We start from the raw sequence: 25,000 nt of genomic DNA, 5'->3' as shown, positions 1-25,000 counted from the left end.
CTGTTCCCTAGCTCACTTTCTATTTCGATGTTATTAATTTGTGTTTCCATGATAGTTAACACTAGGTCTAAAAAATTATTTTCCCACATTGGTTCCATAATGTGTTGGTTAAGAAAGCAATAAACAATTAATTCCAGATAATCTTCTGCTTCGATTTTCTCTGACCTGTTAAGCCAGATTATTCCACTAAAATTAAAATCACCCCATGACAAAAAAAAACTGTTTGACCGAGATTCTCTAGATATTACATCCCATAGATGCTTTGCTTCCATTCTGTCTAGGTTTGGTGGCCTGTATATAACTCGTACTATAAGTATCTTTTTAGTATAATTCTTTTAAATAGTTTATGTGTGTGGCTCAGTTTTGATTCCCTCTTTGAAACAACATATCAAATTTTCCCTGGCATATGGCTACTCCCCCCCCATTCTTATCTAATATATCTTTGTACAAATGTTTAATTCCGTTTATTTGATATTCAGCTAATAGTTATGTTTTCTATATTTATACACGTTTCAGTAAGTGCAATAATATCTATTGCTTCAGTGCAGACAAGAACATTTAAATCGCTTATTTTGTTTTTTAGACTTCTACTGTTCGTGTAATATACCTTAAGTGTATTGCTATTTTGAGGCCCTTCTCCTTCCCTGTTCATTTTGCAAATTCTTTCCCCCCCCTCCCCAACACATACTTTTATTGCCTTCTTTCTCCATATTAATTCCCTTACCTTAGTTTAAATCCAAACAAACCCCTCCATTCATAGATTCCAATGAGTTGGCAACAGCAACAACCCCAGTCCTAGATAAATGAACCCCATCCCGAGCATACTTATAATTCCTCCCAAAGAAGTGTCCCAGTTATCAATGAATGATATTGCACTTGATTTACAATATTTGTCCAGCCGGAAATTGACACCACGTGCCTTCGACAACCATTCATTTCCTACTCTCTCTTTCTTGGAAGAATGCCACATATGATTGGGTTTCCTCCCTTCCTGCTAACTAAGTCTATGGCTGTCTTAAACCTCTGTATCAGTGCCTCACTCCTAACTCGTCTTACACCATTTCCACTGGCACTAATATAAATAATGAGTTTGTTCCCATTTCCAGCCATAATATCATCCATACTGTATACAATGTCCTCAATCAGCGGAAACTAATGGCCTTGCGGCAAATAAACATACAGATGGGCAGATTGCTGGGGAGCCCAAGGAATCCTTTGGCCTCCCCAATAATCGGCTCCCTCAAACACTGACTCCTCCGCCTCACACAGAGAACACTGGGTAGCAAAAGCAAAAACTCTTATGTATGAGCATTATGTTCTATGTACCACTCCTATCCTAGCAAACACAAATCGTATAGAAAACGTTCATCTATCTCTTCCCATAGGTGTAGGAATGACTTGCATTGAGAATGGTGCAGGAGAGCCTTTGAGAAACTTGTAATCCAAAAATTCAAACACATAGATTTAATAATAAATTGTTTTTCTACAACTATTTTGTTCCTAATGTATTACAAATAGTTTTTACATGTTTAAATATAAAATTTATGGTGTTTTTTTTTGTAAAATTCATTAATAAACTGTGAATGATATTTAATGGTTGAATGAAACCTTCAAAATACATTTAGTTATTCTATGATCAGAAAAAAAGTTGTTTTCCATATTTTCAAAAAATCGCTCTTTTTAGCACAATTTGACTCCTTATGCATTCCATTAACCCTTAAACTGCGCATGGCGTATATATACGCCCTGAGTAACATGTCCCATGGTGCGCATGGCGTATATATACGCCATAGGGTGCCAGGCCTGATTCAAATGGCCCGCGGCTACACGGGGTTCACAGTAGCTTCCTCAGGGCTCTTGTAAACAGATGCCATTTTATAAAAAAATCGTGGGCAATATTCTCAGGTGTGAGAGGCACAGTACTGTTGGAGCAACCAAGGCCGGCGCACGCAGCATGAGCGAACAGCATTGATGTTCAGCTTGTGACCACAGCATCGCCGAAAAATGATGCAAAGATGCAAATGATGCAAATGATGCAGCGGCGCAAAGAAGAGCGAGAAGCACAGCTGCGCAGGGAAGAAGAAGAGCGAGAAGCACAGCTGCGCAGGGAAGAAGAAGAGCGAGAAGCACAGCTGAGGAGAGAGGAGCACGAGCGAGAATTTAGGCTGAGACAGCAGGAGATAGAAGCTAACAAGCAGGTGGAGCTGAAGCGAGCTGAACTAGGACTAGGTGCACCTGCTCCGCCGCAACAGGAAGACCGCCGAGTGAGGGAGCGAGATCTGCCGGTCTTTATACCAAATGAAGCTGAAGGTTTCTTCGACCACTTCGAGAAGATCGCTACCTTGAAGAAGTGGCCGAGGGCGGAGTGGGCGGAGCTGGTTCAGAGTAGGCTCACCGGTGAAGCTCGTGAAGCCTACAACATGCTCGAACTCGGAGAGTGCACCGACTACGATGCTGTAAAGAGAGCTGTGCTCCATTCTTTCAAGCTCACGCCGGAATGTTACAGGAAGAGATTCAGGGAATGTACCCGTTCGCCAGGAAAATCTTATGCGGAGACGGCGAGGGACATGGAGAGAAAGTTCCTTAAGTAACTGGAGTCTGAAGAAGCGAGGTCGGCTGAAGAGGTCAAGAGGCTAATGGTCATGGAGAAGTTTATGTCCGTGCTCTCTCCTGAGATCAGGGTTAGAGTAAAGGAGGCGGACATTAAGGACCTGAGAGCCGCAGCCGACAGAGCCGACATGCTGGAAGAAGCCCTGCGACCATACCGTGAGGGACGGCGCCGACAGCCCATACACTCTGGATATGGTAGAAGATATAGAAGGACGGACGGATGGAGGACAGGAGCGAGTTCTCCTGAGTCCCACCTCTCGAGTGGAGACAGGAGAGGCTCAAAGAGTGCTGTGGAGCCGGTAGAGAAGTCCCAAGCTGAGAGATCAAGAGTTGTTGCCGAAACGGAGGAGTTGATGAATGGCCCGAGGAGGATCCACAGAAGAAGAAGAGTCCGCTGTTACAACTGCGGAATATTCGGACACGTCGCGCGGGAATGCAGATACCCTGAGCAGCGGGGGAACGTTGCTTTCGTGAGGGTCGAGGACCAGATGGCCGAGTGGGTGCGGGATGAACCCGTACTGAGTGGGGAGAAAAGAGTTCACCCATTCGTGAGTGAGGGAACCGTAAGGATGGGGGACGCAGACCCCATCCCGGTGAAGATATTAAGAGACACTGGGGCAGATTTTACCCTGGTGAGTGAAACCCAGTTCCCCGAGGGTTACGAGAGTACCAGTGTGGGGGTGGCAAGTGTGACCACTGTGGGAGGCCCAGTGAGGATGCCCCTACACCAGGTGACTCTGAATTCTGATTATGGCTGCCAGACCCTAGTGGTGGGGGTCTGTGCATCAATGCCCAAGATGGAGGCACAAGTCATCTTGGGAAATGACGCATGTAGAGGATATGTCCTCCCGAATCTCGCGAAGGGCGAGGAGTGCATAGAGCACTATGAGGAGACAGGTGGAGTGTTAGACGCCTGTGGGGACGAGAAAGGAATCGCCACGGCGGCGTTCCTGATTTGTGCTGTGATGCCGAGGCAGTGCGAAGGACACGGAGCGTGTGGATCTGATAGGGATGACGAGGAGACGTCCGACGGTCCGGAAATCGATCACCTCTTCATGGAACCCGGAGAACAAGCGGACGGCGAAGGCAGCCCGGATGGTGAGATGCAGGTGACCCTCACCAGTTCTCTAGGAGTGGACCGCACTCGTCTCGAAGAGCTGCAGCAGATAGAGTTCCCCGAATTGATTCATGAGGCCGATGGAGGACGTGTTGGTCCTGAGAGGGCTACTCATTGTTACGTACAGGACGACATGCTGATGAGAGTGTTCTGCGCAGAGCAGGGAAATGAGTGTGAGGAATCAGTGTGCCCTGCGTTGTTTGCCATGCGTAACGCAGTGGTGGAATCGTTAGGTTTCCCACCTTTCCAGCTGGTGTATGGACAGGGGGTGCAAGGTGCTTTGTCCATGCTGAAGGAACAATGGACATCAGGAGTGACCGTGGGAACGGTCGACGGATATCTAAGGAGCGTTTTGCATTGGCGGCAGGAATACTGGTTGGAAATTAAACTCATCCGATGGGAAGACAACGTGGTTGCGGATGCCCTGTCCTGTATGCACTAACCAGACATGACTCTTATTTTAAGGGGAGGGGTATGTGACGGTGTTCCCCCCCTTATATTTCTCCCACGCCTGCAGTAAGAGTCATGTCCACTTTACCAGAGCGTTCTCTACGTCGCAGGCATCAGTTTGGTATATGTGGGAGAGTGAAGTGTTCTCGGAGTGCCGAGAAATTTATAAAAGAAGAGTATTTTGTGGTTTAGGCCCTTTAGGAAGCCAATATGGCGCTGGCTCTTCTGTTTTGCCGCCAAAACTGTGTGACGTCAGTGACACCAGATTGGTCACCGACAGCGACGTGGCACAGGGAGCCAATGAAAACCTCCCGTGGCGAATATGACGTCACGAAGGAAAGGGGGTCCGATCATCGCGCCGCGCTGGCGCCATCAGTCTAAGACAGCACGTCAAGGAGGTCGGACGTGCGCTGGGGGGTCCTGTCAGTTGGACAGTTTACCCCGTCTCCGGAGGACTTACGCATCACCTGTGGTCTGCCAACACCTGTGGGGTCTTCCTTCGTTCATGTGTTGAACCGAAGAAGGAATTGACGGGATATTGAGCAACAAGTGCTCCAGGAACAGGTGTTGTGCAAGGGTGGAGTCTAGGCAGCGACGTATGCGACGGCTGATAGCTCCACAGTGATGACGTAGTGGATGAGCCAATCCTCCGTGAGGGAATCAGTCTGACACGACACGTCAAGGTGGTTGGACGTGCGAAGATTGGTCCTGTCAGTTTGACAGTTGTTTCCCGCTCCCGTGGATTTTACGCGTCACCCAAAGTCTGCCAGTACTCTGTGAGGTCTTCCTTCGTTCATGTGTTGGACCAGAGAGGGAATCGACGGGATATTGAGCAACAAGTGCTCCAGGACAGGTACTGTGCAAGAAGAAGTGAAGTCTGTGCAGTGACATATGCGACGTCTGAGGCAGTTCACCCGTTTGTGACGGCATAGTGGCTGAACCGAGCCACCGGGAAACAGTGGAAGAAGAAAACTATTCGGGAATCCGAACGACTGCAGCCGAGACGTAGGCGGGCAGCTGTAGCTGGGAGGAGAATTCGACGGCCGGGAGACCGACTCCAACCCTACAAGAAGTCGAGGAGGAGCACGGACCTGCAGTGAAAAGGCACGGAGACGACGCGCTTACAGTGGGACGTTGATTGAGTTCCTGGAGGACATGACAGTGTGTGTGTGGGGGCGTTCCCTACACGAGGCAGGAGCCAGGACCAGGAGCTACAACTCAACTCTCACCGGAGGATAGGTGGAAGTAGGTGATTCTAGTTTCCCTCCCAATTCCCCTTTAGTCAGCTATATTATTTAGCCTGAGTATTTTGTATGTCGTGAGCAAGGCTCACCTATGTCACAGTAAGGCACCAGTGTGCAGAGTGGTACTATAAAGAGTACTCACGATATTTATGATTATTATTGGTGTATGCAGGCACCCGGAGTAATTGATGAATTTACTGTGTTGAGAATGTCTTTCATGAGACTTTAATGTGATCATATAGTGAGAGAATATATATATATAATTATGCCATTATTTGGGAGTTAGGCTATGTGCCCAGTAACTATGTTATTATCATTATAAATGTCTATGACTCATCCATATACATATATATGTCTATGCTCGTGTATTGAATAATCATTCATGTGTGCAGTGATTAATTGTGTTATCGCCCACGGAAGGAATTACTGAGAACTCCAGTGATATATACTTGCATACGTTATCATTAAATGAAGGGCAGTGTGTAATACCATGACGGTGAATTATTGTCACCTTTAATATAGAAATGTTTGATTGAGTCCAAGATCAGTGTAGCGAAGTATTTATGTGCTATTGTCGCAAATATTGTGTGTTCGAACTTCTAGTGATCTTTGAGAACTTAAAGAAACAGAGCGCGTGACGCCAGGGAAACAAGCAATAAACATTCGCGCGGGGGGAGTCGCCCAGCTGATTTTGACAGTGACGTGAGGGGAAGCATTGCCAGCTTGGCGAGTTCATATTGTATGTGGGAACGAGCGTCTCCCGCCTGAAACAGCTGTTTGCTTATTGACATAATCTTGTGATGTCTTTGAATGAGTTTTAAGTAAAATACAAAGTACATTGGTGTTTATATCATCCCCTCCATATTTCTTGTGGCTATATAATACCTGAAAGCAGAGAGCGATAGAAGTAAATACCTGCCTGATATCAGACATATTGAGTGTGTTCTTGCCACTGTTACCACAATTCAACAAAACCACTGACGTGTTACTGGACACCGAAAACACCAGTTGGCGACCTTGTGGTTAGTAGTAGAGCCCTATGACGGGGCGGGCATACAACAGTTAAGTGAACAAGTTGTGTTCCCACTCCTTCTCGATCAGAGGCCGGTTGGGATTGACTGGGATACTCTCCTGGCGTACAGTGGCGCCGCGAGGATAGAGTGAAGACCCGCAGGGCTACGGTGAGTGACCTTGAGTGTACTGTTACTCGCCCCTTTCCCCTCTCATTGGAGGTGAAACCCCGACACTCCTCATCCCCCCTTCTCTTGTCCCTCCTCTCTTCCCCTTCCTCCTCATCCCCCCCCTTCTCTTGCCCCTCCTCTCTTCCCCTTCCTCCTCATCCCCCTTCTCTTACCCCTCCCCTGCCTCTTCCCCTTCCTCCTCATCCCACCTTCTCTTGCCCCTCCTCTCTTCCCTTTCCTCCTCATCCTCCTTCTCTTACCCCTCCCCCACCTCTTCCTCTTCCTCCTCATCACTCTTCTCTTACCCCTCCCCTCCTCTTCCCCTTCCTTCTCTTACCCCTCCCCTTCCTCTTCCCCTTCTTCCTCATCCCCCCTTCTTTTGCCCCTCCCCCCTCCTTACCAACCTTCTCTTACCCCTCCCCCCTCCTTACCCACCTTCTCTTACCCCTTCCCCTCCTCTTCTCCTTCTCTAACCCCTCCTCTCTCTCCCTCTTCCCCTTTCTCCTCATCCCCTTCTCTTACCCCACCCGTCTTCCCCTTCCTCCTCATCCCCTTCATTTCCCCCTACCCTCCTCCCCCTCCTCTCCCCCCTCCTTTTCCCCTTCCTTCTCATCCCCTTCATTTCCCCATCCCCTCTTCCCCCTCCTCTTCCCCCTCCTCCTCATCCCCCTTTCTCTTACCTCTCCCCCCTCCTCTTCACCTTCTCTAACCCCTCCTCTTCCGCTTCCAACTCATCCCCTTCTCTTCCCATTCATTCTCCTTCCTCCTCGACCTCATCCTTCTACCTGGAATTTTTCCTCCTTCCTCCTTGACCTCTTCCTCCTCGACCTCCTCCTTCTCGACCTCCTCCTCCGCAACCTTCCTACCTTACCTACTCCTCCTTCCTCTTCGACCTCCTACTCCTCCTTTCTCCTAGCTCTTCTCCTCCTTAACCTCCTCTTTAACATGCTCCAACTTCCTTTTCGTCCTCCTCCTCTTTCCTCCTCGCTCTCCTCATCCTCCTTCCTCGCACTTACCCTCCTCCTCCTTCTTCGCACTTACCCTCCTCCTCCTTCCTCCTCCTCGACCTCCTCCTCCTTCCTCCTCGACCTCCTCCTTTCTCCTCGACTTCATCCTCTTACCTGGAATTCTTTCTCCTTCCTCCTCGCTCTCCTCCTCCTCCTTCTTCTTCCTCCTCGCTCTCCTCCTCCTCCTTCTCCTTCCTCCTCGCCCTCCTCCTTCCTCCTCCTCCTCATCCTTCCTTCTCGCTCTCCTCCTTCCTCCTCCTCCTCCTTCCTACTCAACCTCCTCCTCCTTCCTATTCGCACTCCTTCTCTTCCTTCTTCCTCCTCGCCCTCATCCTCCTCCTTCCTCCTCGCCCTCCTCCTTCCTCCTCCTCCTTCCTCCTCGCCCTCCTTCCTTCTCCTAGTTCCTCCTCGCCCTCCTCCTTCCTCCTCGACCTCCTATTCCTTCCTTTTCGCCCTCCTCCTCCTCCTCGCTCTCCTCCTTCTTCCTCGACCTCTTCCTCCTTCCTCGAGCTTTTCCTCCTTTCTCCTCGCCCTCCTCCTCCTTTCTCCTCGCTCTCTTCCTCCATCCTCTTCGCCTCCGTCTTTCCTACTCCTTCCTCCTCGCCCTCCTCCTTCCTCCTCGCCCTACTCCTCCTTCCTCCTCCTCGTTCCTCCTCCTTCCTCTTCGCCCTCCTCCTCCTTCCTTCTCGCCCTCCTCCTCCTTCCTCTTCGCCCTCCTATTCCTCCTTCCTCCTCGCCCTCCTCCTCCTCCTCTCTCCTTGCCCTCCTTCTTCTTCTGTCTCCTTCCTCTTCAGCCTCCTCCTCCTTCCTCCTCACCCTCCTCCTCCTTCCCCTCTTCCACTTTGCCCTCCTCCTAAACCTCCTCCTTCCTCCTTGCTCTCCTCCTCGCCCTCCTCCTTCCTCCTCGCCCTCCTTCTCCTCCTTCTTCCTCCTTGCCCTCCTTCTTCCTCCTTCTCCTTCCTCCTCGCCTTCCTCCTCCTTCCTCCTCGACCTCCTATTCCTTTCTTCTCACCTCTTCCTCGCTTTCCTCCTTCTTCCTCGCCCTCTTCCTCCCTCCTCCTCGCTCGCCTCCTCATCCTCCGTCCTCCTACTTACCCTCCTCCTTCCTCCTCGCCCTCCTCCCCCTTTTTCCTCCTTGCCCTCCTTCTTCCTCCACCTCCTTCTTCCTCACCCTCCTCCTCCGTCCTCCTCGACCTCCTATTCCTTCCTCCTCGCTCTCCTCCTTCCTCTTCGCCCTCCTTCCTCCTCGCCCTCTTCCTCCTCGCTCTCCTCCTTTTCCATCCTTCCTTCTCGTCCTCCTCCTCCTTCCTTCTCGCCCTCCTCTTAAATTCTCACCCGCCTCCTCCTCCCTCTCCCTCTTCGCCCTGCTACTCTTTCTTCCTCCTCCCCCCCTCCATTGCCCCCTCCTCTTTCCCTTCATTTCCCCATCCCCTCTTCCCCCTCCTCTTTCCCCTCCTCCTCATCCCCCTTTCTCTTACCTCTCCCCCCTCCTCTTCACCTTCTCTAACCCGTCCTCTTCCCCTTCCAACTCATCCCCTTCTCTTCCCATTCATTCTCCTTCCTCCTCGACCTCATTCTTCTACCTGGAATTTTTCCTCCTTCCTCCTTGACCTCTTCCTCCTCGACCTCCTCCTTCTCGACCTCCTCCTCCGCAACCTTCCTACCTTACCTACTCCTCCTTCCTCTTCGACCTCCTACTCCTCCTTTCTTCTAACTCTTCTCCTTTTTAACCTCCTCTTTAACATCCTCCTCCTTCCTTTTCGCCCTCCTCCTCCTTGCCTTCCTCCTCCTTCCTCCTCCTCGCCCTCCTTTTCCTTCCTCCTCGACCTCCTCCTTTCTTCTCGACCTCCTCCTTCCTCGTCCTCCTCCTCCTTCCTCCTCGCCCTCTTCCTTCCTCCTCTTCCTCATTCTTACTCGCCCTCCTCCTTCCTATTCGCCCTCCTCCTCTTCCTTCTTCCTTCTCCTCCTCCTTCCTCCTCGCCCTCCTCCTTCCTCCTCGACCTCCTATTCCTTCCTTTTCGCCCTCCTCCTCCTCGCTCTCCTCCTTCTTCCTCGCCCTCTTCCTCCTTCCTCACCCTCTTCCTCCTACCTCCTCGCCCTCCTCCTCCTCCTTCTTCCTCCTTGTTCTCCTCCTTCTCCTTCCTCTTCGCCCTCCTCGACCTCCTATTTCTTCCTTCTCCCCCTCTTCCTCCTCACTCTCCTCCTCCTTCCTCTTCGCCCTCCACCTTCTTCCTCCTCGCCCTCCTCCTCCTTCCTCCTCCTCACTCTTCTCTTCCTCCTTTCTCCTCGTCCTCCTACTGCCTCCTCGCCATCCTCCTCCTTCCTACTCGGCCTCCTCCTTCCTCCTCGCCCTACTCCTCCTTCCTCGTCCTCCCTCTTCACTCTCTTCCTCCTTCCTCCTCCTTCCTCCTCACCCTCCTCCTCCTACCCCTCTTCCTTCCACTTTGCCCTCCTCCTCCTTGCTCTCCTCCTCGTCCTCCTCCTTCCTCCTCGCCCTCCTCCTCCTCCTTCCTCCTTCCTTCTCGCCCTCCTCCTTCCTCCTTGTCCTCCTTCTTCCTCCACCTCTTTCCTCCTCGACCTCCTATTCCTTCCTTCTAACCCTCCTCCTCGCTTTCCTCCTTCTTCCTAGCCCTCTTCCTCCTTCCTCCTCGCTCTCCTCCTCTTTCGTCCTTCCTCCTCGCTCGCCTCCTCATCCTCCTTTCTCCTCGCCCTCCTCCTCCTTACCCTCCTCCTCTTTCTTCCTTGCCCTCCTTCCTCCACCTCCTTCCTCGCCCTCCTCCTCGACCTCCAATTACTTCCTCTTCGCTCTCCTCCTTGCTCTTCGCCCTCCTTCTCCTCCTTACTCCTCGCCCTCTTCCTCCTTCCTCCTCGCTCTCCTCATTTTCCTTCCTTCCTTCTCGGCCTCCTCCTTCTTCCTTCTCGCAATCCTCTTAACATCTCACCCGCCTCCTCCTCCCTCTCCCTCTTCGCCCTGCTACTCCTCCTTCCTCCTCATCCTTCCTCCTCGCTCTCCTCCTCCATTCTCCTTCCTCGTCGCCCTCCTCCTTCCTCCTCTCCCTCATCCTTCCTCCTCGCCCTCATCCTTCCTCGCCCTCCTCCTTCCTCCTCGCCCTACTCCTTCCTCCTCGCCCTCCTCCTTCCTCCTCGTTCCTCTTCGCCCTCCTCCTCCTCCTTCCTTCTCACCCTCCTCCTACCTCTTTGCCCTCCTACTCCTCCTTCCTCCTTGCCCTCCTTCCTCCTCGACCTCCTCCTTTCCCCTCCTTCCTCCTCGCCTCCTCCGCTCCCTCCTCGCCCTAAACCTCCTCCTTCCTCCTCGCCCTCCTCCTCCTTCCTTCTCACTCTCCTCCTCCTCCTTCTTCCTCGTCTTCCTCCTCCTTCCTCCTCGCCCTCCTACTTCCTCCTCGCCCTCCTCCTCCTTCTTCCTCGCTCTCCTCCTTCCTGCTCCTTCCTCCTCGCCCTCCTTCTTCCTCGCCCTTCTCCTCCTCGCCCTACTCCTCCTTCCTCCTCCTCGTTCCTCCTCCTCCCTCTTCGCCCTCCTCCTCCTTCCTTCTCGCCCTCCTCCCTCCTCCTCGGCCTTTTCCTCCTCCTTCCTCCTCGCCCTCCTCCTCCTCCTTCCTCCTCGCCTCCTCCGCTCCCTCCTCGCCCTAAACCTCCTCCTTCCTCCTCGCCCTCCTCCTCCTTCCTTCTCACTCTCCTCCTCCTCCTTCTTCCTCGTCTTCCTCCTCCTTCCACCTCGCCCTCCTCCTCCTCCTTCCTCCTCGCTCTCCTCCTCCTCGCTCTCCTCCTTCCTCCTCACCCTCCTCCTCCTCCTTCCTCCTCGCTCTCCTACTCCTCCTCCTTCCTCCTTGCCCTCATTCTTCCTCCATCTCTTTCCTTCTCGGTCTCCTCTTTCCTCCTCGCCCTCCTCCTCCTCCTTCCTCCTCGACCTCCTATTCCTTCCTTCTCACCCTCCTCGCTCTCCTCCTTCTTCCTAGCCCTCTTCCTCCTTCCTCCTCGCTCTCCTCTTTTCTCCTTGCTCGCTTCTTCCTCCTCCTCGCCCTCCTCCTTTTCCTTCCTCCTCCTTTCTCCTTCCTCCTCGACCTCCTATACCTTCCTTCTCACCCTCCTCCTCGCTCTTCTCCTCTTTCCTCCTCGCTCCCTTTCTCCTCCTTCCTCCTCGACCTCCTCCTTCCTCGCCCTCCTGCTTCCTCCTTCTTCATTCACCTCCTTCTTCCTCGCCCTTCTCCTCCGTCCTCCTCGACCTCCTATTCCTTCCTTCTCGCTCTCCTCCCTCGTCCTCGACCTCCTATTCCTTCCTCCTCGCTCTCCTCCCTCGTCCTCGCCCTCCTCCTCCTTTCCCTTCCTTCCTTCTCGCCCTCCTCTTAACTCCTCACCCGCCTCCCACTCCCTCTCCCTCTTCGCCCTGCTACTCCTCCTTCCTCCTCGCCCTCCTCCTCAACCTTCCTCCTCGCCCTCCTCCTTCCTCCTCGCCCTACTCCTCCTTCCTCCCCGCCCTCCTCCTCCTTCCTTCTCATCCTCCTCCTTCCTCCTCGCCCTCCTCCTCCTCTTTCTTCCTCGCCCTCCTCCTCCTCCTCTTTCCTCCTTGCTCTCCTCCTCCTTCCTCCCTCCTCGCACTCCTCCTTCCTCTTCACTCACCTCCTCCTCCTCCTCCTTCCTCCTCGCCCTCCTCCTTTCTCCTCGTCCTCCTATTCCTTCCTACTCGCTCTTCTCCTCGCTTTCCTTCTTCTTCCTCCTTCTTCGTGCTTTCCTGCTTCTCCTTCCTCCTCGCCCTCCTCCTCCTTCCTCCTTGCCCTCCTCCTTCCTCCACCTCCTTCTTCCTCGCCCTCCTTCTCCTCCTTCCTCCTCGACCTCCTCCTCCTTACTTCTCACCCTCCTCCTTACTCCTCACCCGCCTCTTCCTCCCTCTCCTTCCTCGCCCTACTACTCCTCCTTCATCCTTGCCCTCCTCCTCCCTCCTCGCTCTCCTCTTCGTCTTCCTCCTTCCTCATCGCCCTCCTTCTTTCCTTTCGCTCTCCTCCTCCATCCTCCTTGCGCTCCTTCCTCCTCGGCCTCTGTGAGGAGATGGTTCACCAGCTTACTTACAATAGTGCTCTTATGCCTGTGGGAGCCAGTACACTTGTTAAATGGGCGGACTTAAGTTTGGTAACCACCAACGAAACATCTAGTGTTTGGGCTCATGTGAGAGCCCCAGTCATCATCAGTCCAGAAATGTTACCCTGGCCGGGGTAGCACGTCCATGGACAGAGATATGCCGATAGCATCATCTCATTGTATGGCTTGAGCGAGACACAACTTTGCGCGGGAACAGCTAGGCCGCAGGCGTGGGGTGAGCTGTGGGCCTCTAGCGCGCAAGCCAGTCGTCGTCATGGAAACAACCGCCATCTTAGTAAACATCTTGAGCCGCTATGTTGGTCGGCCATCTTGGAATTGCCCTAGGGGCCATGCTACACCGTCGCTGATTGGTTGAGAGGGGTAGGCCGCTGTATGCCTTCCTCTCATTGGTTATTTCGAGGAGGACGCGGGAATCGCCTGTGTAAGCGTCATTCTTAACATAGATGCCACTTTGTCAAGACGCTCTCTTTACTCAACTCGGCCAAATTGAGTATAGGGCGTCGTGGTGGCTTGATTACTCAACTGCTTCACCTCCTGCTTCATCGACGACGGGAGTCGTCACAGAATCCGGCCGAAGTCGTCGCTTGAAGGGGAGAAAGACATTGTGTACAGTGATCTGGGATTGTGGGGTAATGTGCATACGAGCAGTAACAGACTCGTAGATCCCATACCAGTGATTATTAATAATACCTGCTAGTACTCTGTAGCAGTCGATGGGAACGGGGAAATTCGCGTCAGTGTTTTAAGGCAGATTTCCCATTTTTGTGTAAGACGCTATCGTTGTGCGCGTCACCTGGGTACGAACGCTTCACTTCACCGGTGGGTCAAGGGTGCGAACCGAGCCGTGTTGTGAGGGGAGGGTTTGAGTGCGCGCCAAGTGTACGTAAAGTACCACGTGAGGTACTACCACCACCTACGCCACCTACTACTGCCGTGAGCGAGCCAGCCACCCGTAGTGGGGTGCCAGATGTTTAAGTGTGGACGAGGAGATAATCACCTTGTGTTGTCATCTTGTCAGTCCAGAGGAACTTACGTCTTGTACACAGACGTACAGTGTGTGTGTGTGTGTGTGTGTGTGTGTGTGTGTGGGTACACACGGGAACAGAGTATACATAGATTAGCCAAGGACTGAGAGGAAGTCCATGTAATAATTATATTATTCCATTGTGGTAATTAAATCAATTTTGATCATCCGTGGGACGGAGTGATATCATTTCCATGTGTAGTCTTGCAGGTGTGGAATTCCAACACTGAGCGCTCAGGTTAGTGTGTGTGTAACATCAGTGATTCCTGGCAATGATTATTATGGAGTGTATCACAGTGTGGTCTTAATTTCTTGTATTGTTCCCAGGGCCGTGACAAGTGTGATTTATATATATATGTACTGTGGTTGCAGTATTAACGTAATTTTGGTAGAATTTGGTGAGTGACGAGGCTGTCTGGAGAGACCGCATCACTCTGTCGAGTAACGTAACTCTCGAGAGTGTTTATCTGCATGCTTGATCGATAAATCACTTACCCATGTGATTTAAGGAGTGCGGGATCTCCTTAGTGTTCCCAATAACGTTTGATAGCTGTAGGCTACATGTGCCAGCAGTAATTATATATATATATATGATCGTAGTGTCACGGTGCCCAGTGTTATTGTGTTTTTTACTGTGGTGATTGCAAATTGTGGACCTATGTTCTAAGGGTTATTGAGAGCACTTGCATCATTTGCAACAGTAAGTGTGTGCAGTATTCTAATACTTGGAAATTAGAGTACTTGCCGTGTGTGTTATTGCAAAGGGGTTGTCATTGTTAGTGATTGTTGCTAGAGTTGAGCAATCACCGTATGTGATTGTAGTTCAGTTAAGGTTGCCACAAGGTTTCAATTTTTTTTAGCTAACGTTTTGTGCAATACGTTTTAGAAACTTATTTACATCCACACAAAATTACGCATCTAATGCGTGAAAACAAACGTTGCTCCTACTTTCCAACACTTTCCAGATACGTTGTAGCAACCTAAAATTGGTTCCTGGGATGTACCTCTCCTTATTAAATTGCAAAAGTCATCCTGTACCCTCTGGCAGAGCAGAATCCAGCCGCCCACCACGGCTGAGGGCATACCAGGAGCTCACAAAGACCCGCCGACTCCCGTCACGTCTCTGCCAAGAAGGCGCTAGACACCGTCACCACGCCCAAAGAACCTGCCAGAAAACCTTCAGAATCTATAAACTATCCTGTGCCCCATGCGTCATAAGAATCCGGACCGTTGAATAGGTACGCCAAACGGCAATATCAAAAGCAAAAATAGTGAAACAGAACACAAGCCATCGGCCCTCAAGAAGAGCAGTGAGGGCTGCTGACTTCCACTCCAGACCAGCGGTCTGTACGAGCATTATGTTGACGATGCCTGACGAGCAGGCATCGTCAAGGTTGAACCAGGAGTCCTCCGGTTACTATAGTAGGGTTTTTGCCACAAAGTAAGGAAGTGAATATAATTATCATATTTATAGTGTATTGTCAGTAAATGAATTTTCCAATTAGTGAATTAACTTAAAATCTTTTAGGCTAGACTATCTCATAATCACTGTCTGAAATGGTTTGGATGACGTGCAGGGTAACGAACCGGTGCCTCGCTGCCCATGATTTAATTTTATATTCATAAATGTAAATGTGAGGCTTCTCTACAAATATCCATATGCAGTGGCAGGATACCTGAAATAATTTCTTCCCTAACAGAGGATTTTGGGACGGAATCTACTCTATTATACCAAGCTATGTGCACTTGGGTTTTTATTTGTATACTCATTTTAAGTAGTAGAATATCTCTTAGTGTAATTCCGGTTTGTTGAACAAATTCTTTTATTTAATTCTGAATATATGTTTTAGTTTAATTCGTAATCAGTTAGAATTTCACTTAAGACATACTTATTTATATTCTGTGTTAAGAATTAGAACAGGGAAGAGAGTTGAGAAGTAAACCCCACACCACTTGTACTACGACGCTGAAGACGTCAACATTGCCCGCCAGAGTCAACACAACCGACGATTCAACCTAGCACCGACGGGACTCTTCTCACATACACGTTAACAATATGAAAGGAAGTTTGACAACTTAATAAAGAGATACCGATGGTCTAGATGATTAAACTCCCACATCGTAATAGACATTGATAAAATAGATGACTCAACTCCATTAACTGTCATCTAATATTTTACTTAATATATTGATAAATGCTACAGTTGAGAGTGCATTATTTGTATTCACTTCATGGTGTATCACTCCATTTTGCACCCTTCCTTTGTTTACCGTCTCCCTACAAACCCCACTGTGCAGTACTTTGTCTTGTCTGTCCATCTCTTGTACGGCACTTATTTCCATCTATTTTGTTTTAGTTGTTGTTTCATTAGAGCAAACTCTGGCTGATTATCACCTTTATTTCAAGAACCCTTATCAAACTTTGGTCTTCCAACAATATCATCTACCAAATTCTTTTATTCAATTAAAAGAGAAACTGTTTGGATGATCAGTTTAAATGATCTTGCATATTAAGTTACTAGCATCCCTCTGTAAAGTTGCATCTCTCTGACCTGTTGTTTCGTGGGAAGTGAAGACGCTTGGATGCACAAGCATAGTCACGTTGGAAGCGACTGCACTGTGGGACAGAGCAACTCCCTTGGGCTTTCCAGTCGTTCCACTTGAATATGGCATCAGTGCCAGATCTTTCCCAGAAACCTGTAAAAAGGATCCATAGGTGAACGTACATAAAAACTCATACTTTTAACATATAAATCAAAATAAATAAAAATGGAAATGTTCGTTTGTTCAAATTGCTAATCTCCGAAAGTTCTTCACCGATTGCTTTGAAATTTTCACACCACATTCCATTCGCATCCGAGCGGGTTTGTATATACATACTATATAGATGTCACGTTTGTGACAAGAAAAAACATAATTTTTTTTTATAAATTTGTGTTTTTCATGTGAGAGAAATCTTTGAAGCCTCTTTACCGATTGCTTTGAAATTTTGACACAATGTTGCAGTCGAATAGGCGCGTGTTTTTACACACCTACTATATACATGCCTCACCTGTGACAGGAAAAAAACAAGCTTTTTTCAAAACCAGCGCCATCTGTTGGACGTAAGAGCAACACACGCTGTAATTTCCGAAAGTTCTTCACAGATTGCATTGAAACTTTTACAGAGCATTGCATTAAAAATTGCACATGTTTTTATATACCGACTGTATAGACGTCACACATGTGACAGGAAAAAACATTCTTTTTTTTTAAACAACACCAACTGTTGCACGTAATAAAAACACACACTGTACTATATATGTTACAACTCACTTTTCAATGTTTTTCTGACTGCATTGAAAAATTGAATTTTCAAAGATTTCAATTTATTTCATTTTGATTTAATTATTTTGTGTGACATTGCAGGTGAATTGAGCTGTGTTGTTTATCATGCCATTCATTTCGTATATATAAGTTTAGATGCCACACCTGTGACAGGTAAAAACATTTTTTTTAAAACAGCGCCATCTACTTGCACGTAAGAGTAACAGACACTATACTATATATGTTACGATTCCATTTCAATGTTTCCAACTGCATTGACATATTGAATTTTCATAGATTTCAATTTATTTTAATTTTGATTTAAATATTTTGTACGACATTGTGTTGGAATTGAGCTGTGTTTTTTACCATACGTTAATTTCGTGAGTAGTTCATTTTTTTTAATTATTTTCATTGTTTTTAATTACGTTTTTAACTTTTTCTTATATTTCAGTGATGAGAACATCAGATCATTTCATATTTCCAATTATTTGATGGGAACATCAGATCATTTGAAAATGCATCGGATGAGGAAGTAGGGAATGGTGGGGAGGACGAGGAGACAGGAGTGGGGGATGGTGGGGAGGACGAGGGAACATGAGAGGGAGAAATGATAGGGAAGACAAGGGGACAGGGGAGTTGGGGATGAGTGAACAGGAAAATTGAGAATGGTGGGTTGAGGACAAGGAGACAGGGGAGTGGGGGATGGTGGGGAGGACGAGGCTAACAGGGGAGGGGAATGATAGGGAGGATGAAGGGATGGGGGAGTACGATTTGGAGGGGAGGACGAAGGGACGGTGGAGTGAGGAATGGTTAGGAGGACTAGGGGACAGAGGAGTGGGTGATGGTGGGGAGAACAAAGGGACCAAAGGATGGAGAGGATGAGAGGATGGGGGTGTGGGGAATGGTTGGGAGGACGAGGGGGGACGGGGGAGGGGGAAATGGTGGGGAGGACTGGGAGACAAGGGAAGGATGCTGTGGCTCATCTACATGTGGCTGGATACAGCTAGTGTATATATATATATATATATATATATATATATATATATATATATATATATATATATATATATATATATATATATATATATATATATATATATATATATATATATATATATATATATATATATATATTGTGACGGTAACGCGTTGGTGTTCGGCTGTTTAAGGCTAGGGGTATGGCCTCGTCACATAGTTATAAAAAAAAATAGAAAAAACTGGAACTTCGTCTGTGGTAAGGTAAGGAGAAGACACACAAAACACAAGTAAACTTTAACAATGAAATTTTAATTACGTTAAAGAAATAAAACATGAATAAAATGCACAAACAAATTTGTATAATAAAATCAATCAATCAAAATAATGAGAATAATTAAATGACACAATGAAAAGTTACGTTAAGACAAAATAACAAGAAGTGCTACACAAAAAATAAAGGTAAGGTGCTGGAATATTGGCTTTAAGCTACCACCTCTCTCAGTACACGCTAATGTCTAGCCGGGAGAAGTGGTAACCGTGGAAGCACTGAATATTCTGAGGTCTGAGGTCGTGGCGACCCCAGACATCAAGTAGTATGGGGGGGGGGGGGGCGAGTGCAGTTGCAGCCAGACCGGCGACCAATCAGCGGAGCCGGTAGTAAGACAGGTAGTTTGGCGGTTTGAGTCTGAACAGGTGTCCCTGGCTGCATACGTTTTGCTCTCTGGCAAACCTTGGAGATGTTGTTGTCGTTGTTGGACATTTCTTCCATAGTAGTTTTATATAATTTCAACGACGTAATTGTGGAGGGAAGAGCAGGCTCAATCTCTTGAAGGAGATTATCGTCACAACTCTCCCCCGAAGCCTGCGGTTCTGGAAGAAGTACGTCGTTATGTGGTGGAGTAATGGGTGGAGTTGCTTCTACTTCATAAACTCTGGAGAGATCATGGCTAAGATGTTGTCAGACTCTTGGTATAGCGTGTCTCCAGGTTGAATTTCTGCAGGTAGCAAGCCCATAGTAGAAGACGTTGAGATGAGAAGTGGGCATGCTGCAGGAGATGTAGGGTGGTGTGGTCCGTGTTGATGGTGGACCGAGCACTTTTCAGGTGTGGAGTGAAGTGCTGAAGCTTCAGGATGAGGAAGAGTAGCTCCTTGCCAATTGTTCCGTAGTTCCTTGTAGCAGTAGTCGCTGACAGGTGGATTCTTCTCGCCTCGTTGCTGCATCACGACACCACCAACGTCGGTACCATTGGCGTCGACATGGAGGATGAAGGGCTTATCTGACGAGGTGAGAGTGGAATTAGAAGAGGTCAAAGGAGCACGATTATTATCCTGAAAGCATTTGGGAAGATCATTAAGGATTTTGGAATTAGAAAGTGCTGACTCCTTGTCAGTGCTTTCGGGAGGAGAAGCTGGGATGGTCTCACTGTGGATGTAGGGTTCTGTGAAGGTAGAACAATTAGTCAGGACAGTGGGAGGAGTACCATTATATTGCTTCAGGAGGTTGACGTGGCACAGCTGGGTCTTCCGCCGCCTATCTGGAGTCTCTATTACGTAGTTGTTATTTTTGTTGGCTTGGTAGGGAACTTCTAGTTGATACTCATGTGCAAGAGTTTGTAATTCAGTCTTCTTGGCACGACTTAAAGTCCCTATTTCACCTGCTGGATTTGTACGGAAAGCTTGGAGACGAAACATGGTGAAATTAGCAAATAAAGGTACACGAATATTCAATAGTGAATGTCAGAAACAGGACAACGTGGCAACTGGTACCTATCCTGTGAGATCTTTAACAATTAAAGTTAAGTAAAAGATGTTAAATGATTAAATTAAATCAAGGGCGCAGGAAATCTTGTACCCGGTACTCATATAAGAGGATAAGGGCAAGAAAATCCTACTAACAAATGAAACAGAGTTTCGAAAACAAATGAAACAGTTAAATGCTTCAAAAGTAAAATTGGTAGTCCAAGGATGTAGGCATACCTTGCCAAGTCTCTTTAGGACATAAAGCAAGTTTTTCCTACTGAATTTAATATGATACTTACAGAATTAGCGAACTTTTGTGCTCTGAAAAGTAAGCTAATTCCCTACCGTTGTATGTATCATCATCTCTGACTGACGTGTAGGGGTGCGAGGTGTCAACTGGTGACGAGAACTGCTGCTGAGGTCCCAATTCAGCAACTAAAGTTCGAGCTAGAGGAACTATGGCCCTCTTTGTCCTCCTACAGTCAGATTGCAGAAGATTGGGTACTCTTGACCCGGGGCAGACCACAGTACCAGGGTACCAATATGATGATCTGTCAAAATGAGAAATATTCAAGGGACATAGATGGTAAACACGAGTAATAACACGGAGGGAGAGATGACCAATTAAGAGTATGACTGCGGCCTACAGTCACCACGTAATCCAAAGTTGTCTCACCTTCACCATATGTTACTCTCGTAATGCACAATACACCGCACCTTATAAAAAATGAAATTGAATATGAAAAATAGTAAAAGCTACGTTAACAAAGTTAAATACGCTTACCATAAATTACCACTTGGCACCAGTACCTGAGTGAAGCTCCTAGGACAGGCCCCCATATAACTTGTGACGGTAACGCGTTGGTGTTCGGCTGTTTAAGGCTAGTGTATGGCCTCGTCACATAGTTATACAAAAAAATAGAAAAAACTGGAACTTTGTCTGTGGTAAGGTAAGGAGAAGACACACAAAACACAAGTAAACTTTAACAATGAAATTTTAATTACGTTAAAGAAATAAAACATGAATAAAATGCACAAACAAATTTGTATAATAAAATCAATCAATCAAAATAATGAGAATAATTAAATGACACAATGAAAAGTTACGTTAAGACAAAATAACAAGAAGTGCAATACAAAAATAAATGTGAGGTGCTGGAATATTGGCTTTAAGCTACCACCTCTCTCAGTATACGCTAACGTCTAGCCGGGAGGAGTGGTAACCGTGGAAGCACTGAATATTCTGAGGTCTGAGGTCGTGGCAACCCCAGACATCAAGTAGTATGGGGGGGGCGAGTGCAGTTGCAGCCAGACCGGCGACCAATCAGCGGAGCCGGTAGTAAGACAGGTAGTTTGGCGGTTTGAGTCTGAACAGGTGTCCCTGGCTGCATACGTTTTGCGCTCTGGCAAACCTTGGAGATGTTGTTGTCGTTGTTGGACATTTCTTCCATAGTAGTTTTATATAATTTCAACGACGTAATTGTGGAGGGAAGAGCAGGCTCAATCTCTTGAAGGAGATTATCGTCACAATATATATATATAACTGAAAACTCACACCCCAGAAGTGACTCGAACCCATACTCCCAGGAGCACCGCAACTGGTATGTACAAGACGCCTTAATCCACTTGACCATCACGACCGGACATAATGAGGTGATAGCCGAGGCTATTTGAACCACCCCACCGCCGGCACTCGGATAGTAATCTTGGGCATAGCATTTTACCAAATCACCTCATTCTTTGGGGCACACGTGAGGAACACAAATGCGAACAAGCCTGAATGGTCCCCAGGACAATATGCAACTGAAAACTCACACCCCAGAAGTGACTCGAACCCTTACTCCCAGGAGCACCGCAACTGGTATGTACAAGACGCCTTAATCCACTTGACCATCACGACCGGACATAATGAGGTGATAGCCGAGGCTATTTGAACCACCCCACCGCCGGCACTCGGATAGTAATCTTGGGCATAGCATTTTACCAAATCACCTCATTCTTTGGGGCACACGTGAGGAACACAAATGCGAACAAGCCTGAATGGTCCCCAGGACAATATGCAACTGAAAACTCACACCCCAGAAGTGACTCGAACTCATACTCCCAGGAGCACCGCAACTGGTATGTACAAGACGCCTTAATCCACTTGACCATCACGACCGGACATAATGAGGTGATAGCCGAGGCTATTTGAACCACCCCACCGCCGGCACTCGGATAGTAATCTTGGGCATAGCATTTTACCAAATCATCTCATTCTTTGGGGCACACGTGAGGAACACAAATGCGAACAAGCCTGAATGGTCCCCAGGACAATATGCAACTGAAAACTCACACCCCAGAAGTGACTCGAACCCATACTCCCAGGAGCACCGCAACTGGTATGTACAAGACGCCTTAATCCACTTGACCATCACGACCGGACATAATGAGGTGATAGCCGAGGCTATTTGAACCACCCCACCGCCGGCACTCGGATAGTAATCTTGGGCATAGCATTTTACCAAATCACCTCATTCTTTGGGGCACACGTGAGGAACACAAATGCGAACAAGCCTGAATGGTCCCCAGGACAATATGCAACTGAAAACTCACACCCCAGAAGTGACTCGAACCCATACTCCCAGGAGCACCGCAACTGGTATGTACAAGACGCCTTAATCCACTTGACCATCACGACCGGACATAATGAGGTGATAGCCGAGGCTATTTGAACCACCCCACCGCCGGCACTCGGATAGTAATCTTGGGCATAGCATTTTACCAAATCACCTCATTCTTTGGGGCACACGTGAGGAACACAAATGCGAACAAGCCTGAATGGTCCGCAGGACAATATGCAACTGAAAACTCACACCCCAGAAGTGACTCGAACCCATACTCCCAGGAGCACCGCAACTGGTATGTACAAGACGCCTTAATCCACTTGACCATCACGACCGGACATAATGAGGTGATAGCCGAGGCTATTTGAACCACCCCACCGCCGGCACTCGGATAGTAATCTTGGGCATAGCATTTTACCAAATCACCTCAGTCTTTGGGGCACACGTGAGGAACACAAATGCGAACAAGCCTGAATGGTCCCCAGGACAATATGCAACTGAAAACTCACACCCCAGAAGTGACTCGAACCCATACTCCCAGGAGCACCGCAACTGGTATGTACAAGACGCCTTAATCCACTTGACCATCACGACCGGACATAATGAGGTGATAGCCGAGGCTATTTGAACCACCCCACCGCCGGCACTCGGATAGTAATCTTGGGCATAGCATTTTACCAAATCACCTCATTCTTTGGGGCACACGTGAGGAACACAAATGCGAACAAGCCTGAATGGTCCCCAGGACAATATGCAACTGAAAACTCACACCCCAGAAGTGACTCGAACCCATACTCCCAGGAGCACCGCAACTGGTATGTACAAGACGCCTTAATCCACTTGACCATCACGACCGGACATAATGAGGTGATAGCCGAGGCTATTTGAACCACCCCACCGCCGGCACTCGGATAGTAATCTTGGGCATAGCATTTTACCAAATCACCTCATTCTTTGGGGCACACGTGAGGAACACAAATGCGAACAAGCCTGAATGGTCCCCAGGACAATATGCAACTGAAAACTCACACCCCAGAAGTGACTCGAACCCATACTCCCAGTAGCACCGCAACTGGTATGTACAAGACGCCTTAATCCACTTGACCATCACGACCGGACATAATGAGGTGATAGCCGAGGCTATTTGAACCACCCCACCGCCGACACTCGGATAGTAATCTTGGGCATAGCATTTTACCAAATCACCTCATTCTTTGGGGCACACGTGAGGAACACAAATGCGAACAAGCCTGAATGGTCCCCAGGACAATATGCAACTGAAAACTCACACCCCAGAAGTGACTCGAACCCATACTCCCAGGAGCACCGCAACTGGTATGTACAAGACGCCTTAATCCACTTGACCATCACGACCGGACATAATGAGGTGATAGCCGAGGCTATTTGAACCACCCCACCGCCGGCACTCGGATAGTAATCTTGGGCATAGCATTTTACCAAATCATCTCATTCTTTGGGGCACACGTGAGGAACACAAATGCGAACAAGCCTGAATGGTCCCCAGGACAATATGCAACTGAAAACTCACACCCCAGAAGTGACTCGAACCCATACTCCCAGGAGCACCGCAACTGGTATGTACAAGACGCCTTAATCCACTTGACCATCACGACCGGACATAATGAGGTGATAGCCGAGGCTATTTGAACCACCCCACCGCCGGCACTCGGATAGTAATCTTGGGCATAGCATTTTACCAATTCACCTCATTCTTTGGGGCACACGTGAGGAACACAAATGCGAACAAGCCTGAATGGTCCCCAGGACAATATGCAACTTGGGTGGTTCAATATTTATATTTATTTGGGTGGTTCAAATAGCCTCGGCTATCACCTCATTATGTCCGGTCGTGATGGTCAAGTGGATTAAGGCGTCTTGTACATACCAGTTGCGGTGCTCCTGGGAGTATGGGTTCGAGTCACTTCTGGGGTGTGAGTTTTCAGTTGCATATTGTCCTGGGGACCATTCAGGCTTGTTCGCATTTGTGTTCCTCACGTGTGCCCCAAAGAATGAGGTGATTTGGTAAAATGCTATGCCCAAGATTACTATCCGAGTGCCGGCGGTGGGGTGGTTCAAATAGCCTCGGCTATCACCTCATTATGTCCGGTCGTGATGGTCAAGTGGATTAAGGCGTCTTGTACATACCAGTTGCGGTGCTCCTGGGAGTATGGGTTCGAGTCACTTCTGGGGTTTGAGTTTTCAGTTGCATAATGTCCTGGGGACCATTCAGGCTTGTTCGCATTTGTGTTCCTCACGTGTGCCCCAAAGAATGAGGTGATTTGGTAAATGCTATGCCCAAGATTACTATCCGAGTGCCGGCGGTGGGGTGGTTCAAATAGCCTCGGCTATCACCTCATTATGTCCGGTCGTGATGGTCAAGTGGATTAAGGCGTCTTGTACATACCAGTTGCGTTGCTCCTGGGAGTATGGGTTCGAGTCACTTCTAGGGTGTGAGTTTTCAGTTGCATATTGTCCTGGGGACCATTCAGGCTTGTTCGCATTTGTGTTCCTCACGTGTGCCCCAAAGAATGAGGTGATTTGGTAAAATGCTATGCCCAAGATTACTATCCGAGTGCCGGTGGTGGGGTGATTCAAATAGCC

The 25,000-nt window shown here is 48.5% G+C and overlaps 1 protein-coding gene across 1 annotated transcript in view; it reads right to left on the bottom strand.

Moving 5' to 3' along the window:
* LOC138356517 (probable 4-coumarate--CoA ligase 3) overlaps positions 1-16,440 on the bottom strand; it is a 159,145-nt gene extending 142,705 nt beyond the window's left edge. The window contains exon 1 of the mRNA XM_069312672.1: positions 16,298-16,440. Coding sequence (XP_069168773.1) covers positions 16,298-16,418 — 121 coding nt within the window. The 5' untranslated portion in view covers positions 16,419-16,440. The remainder of the gene's footprint in view (positions 1-16,297) is intronic.
* Between the last annotated feature and the right edge of the window lie 8,560 nt (positions 16,441-25,000).

Source organism: Procambarus clarkii, chromosome 73 (assembly GCF_040958095.1).
Source record: "Procambarus clarkii isolate CNS0578487 chromosome 73, FALCON_Pclarkii_2.0, whole genome shotgun sequence".
Classification (NCBI taxonomy): domain Eukaryota; kingdom Metazoa; phylum Arthropoda; class Malacostraca; order Decapoda; family Cambaridae; genus Procambarus; species Procambarus clarkii.
The sequence above is the reverse complement of the archived record's forward strand: the minus strand, read 5'-3'. Positions and strand labels throughout refer to the sequence as shown.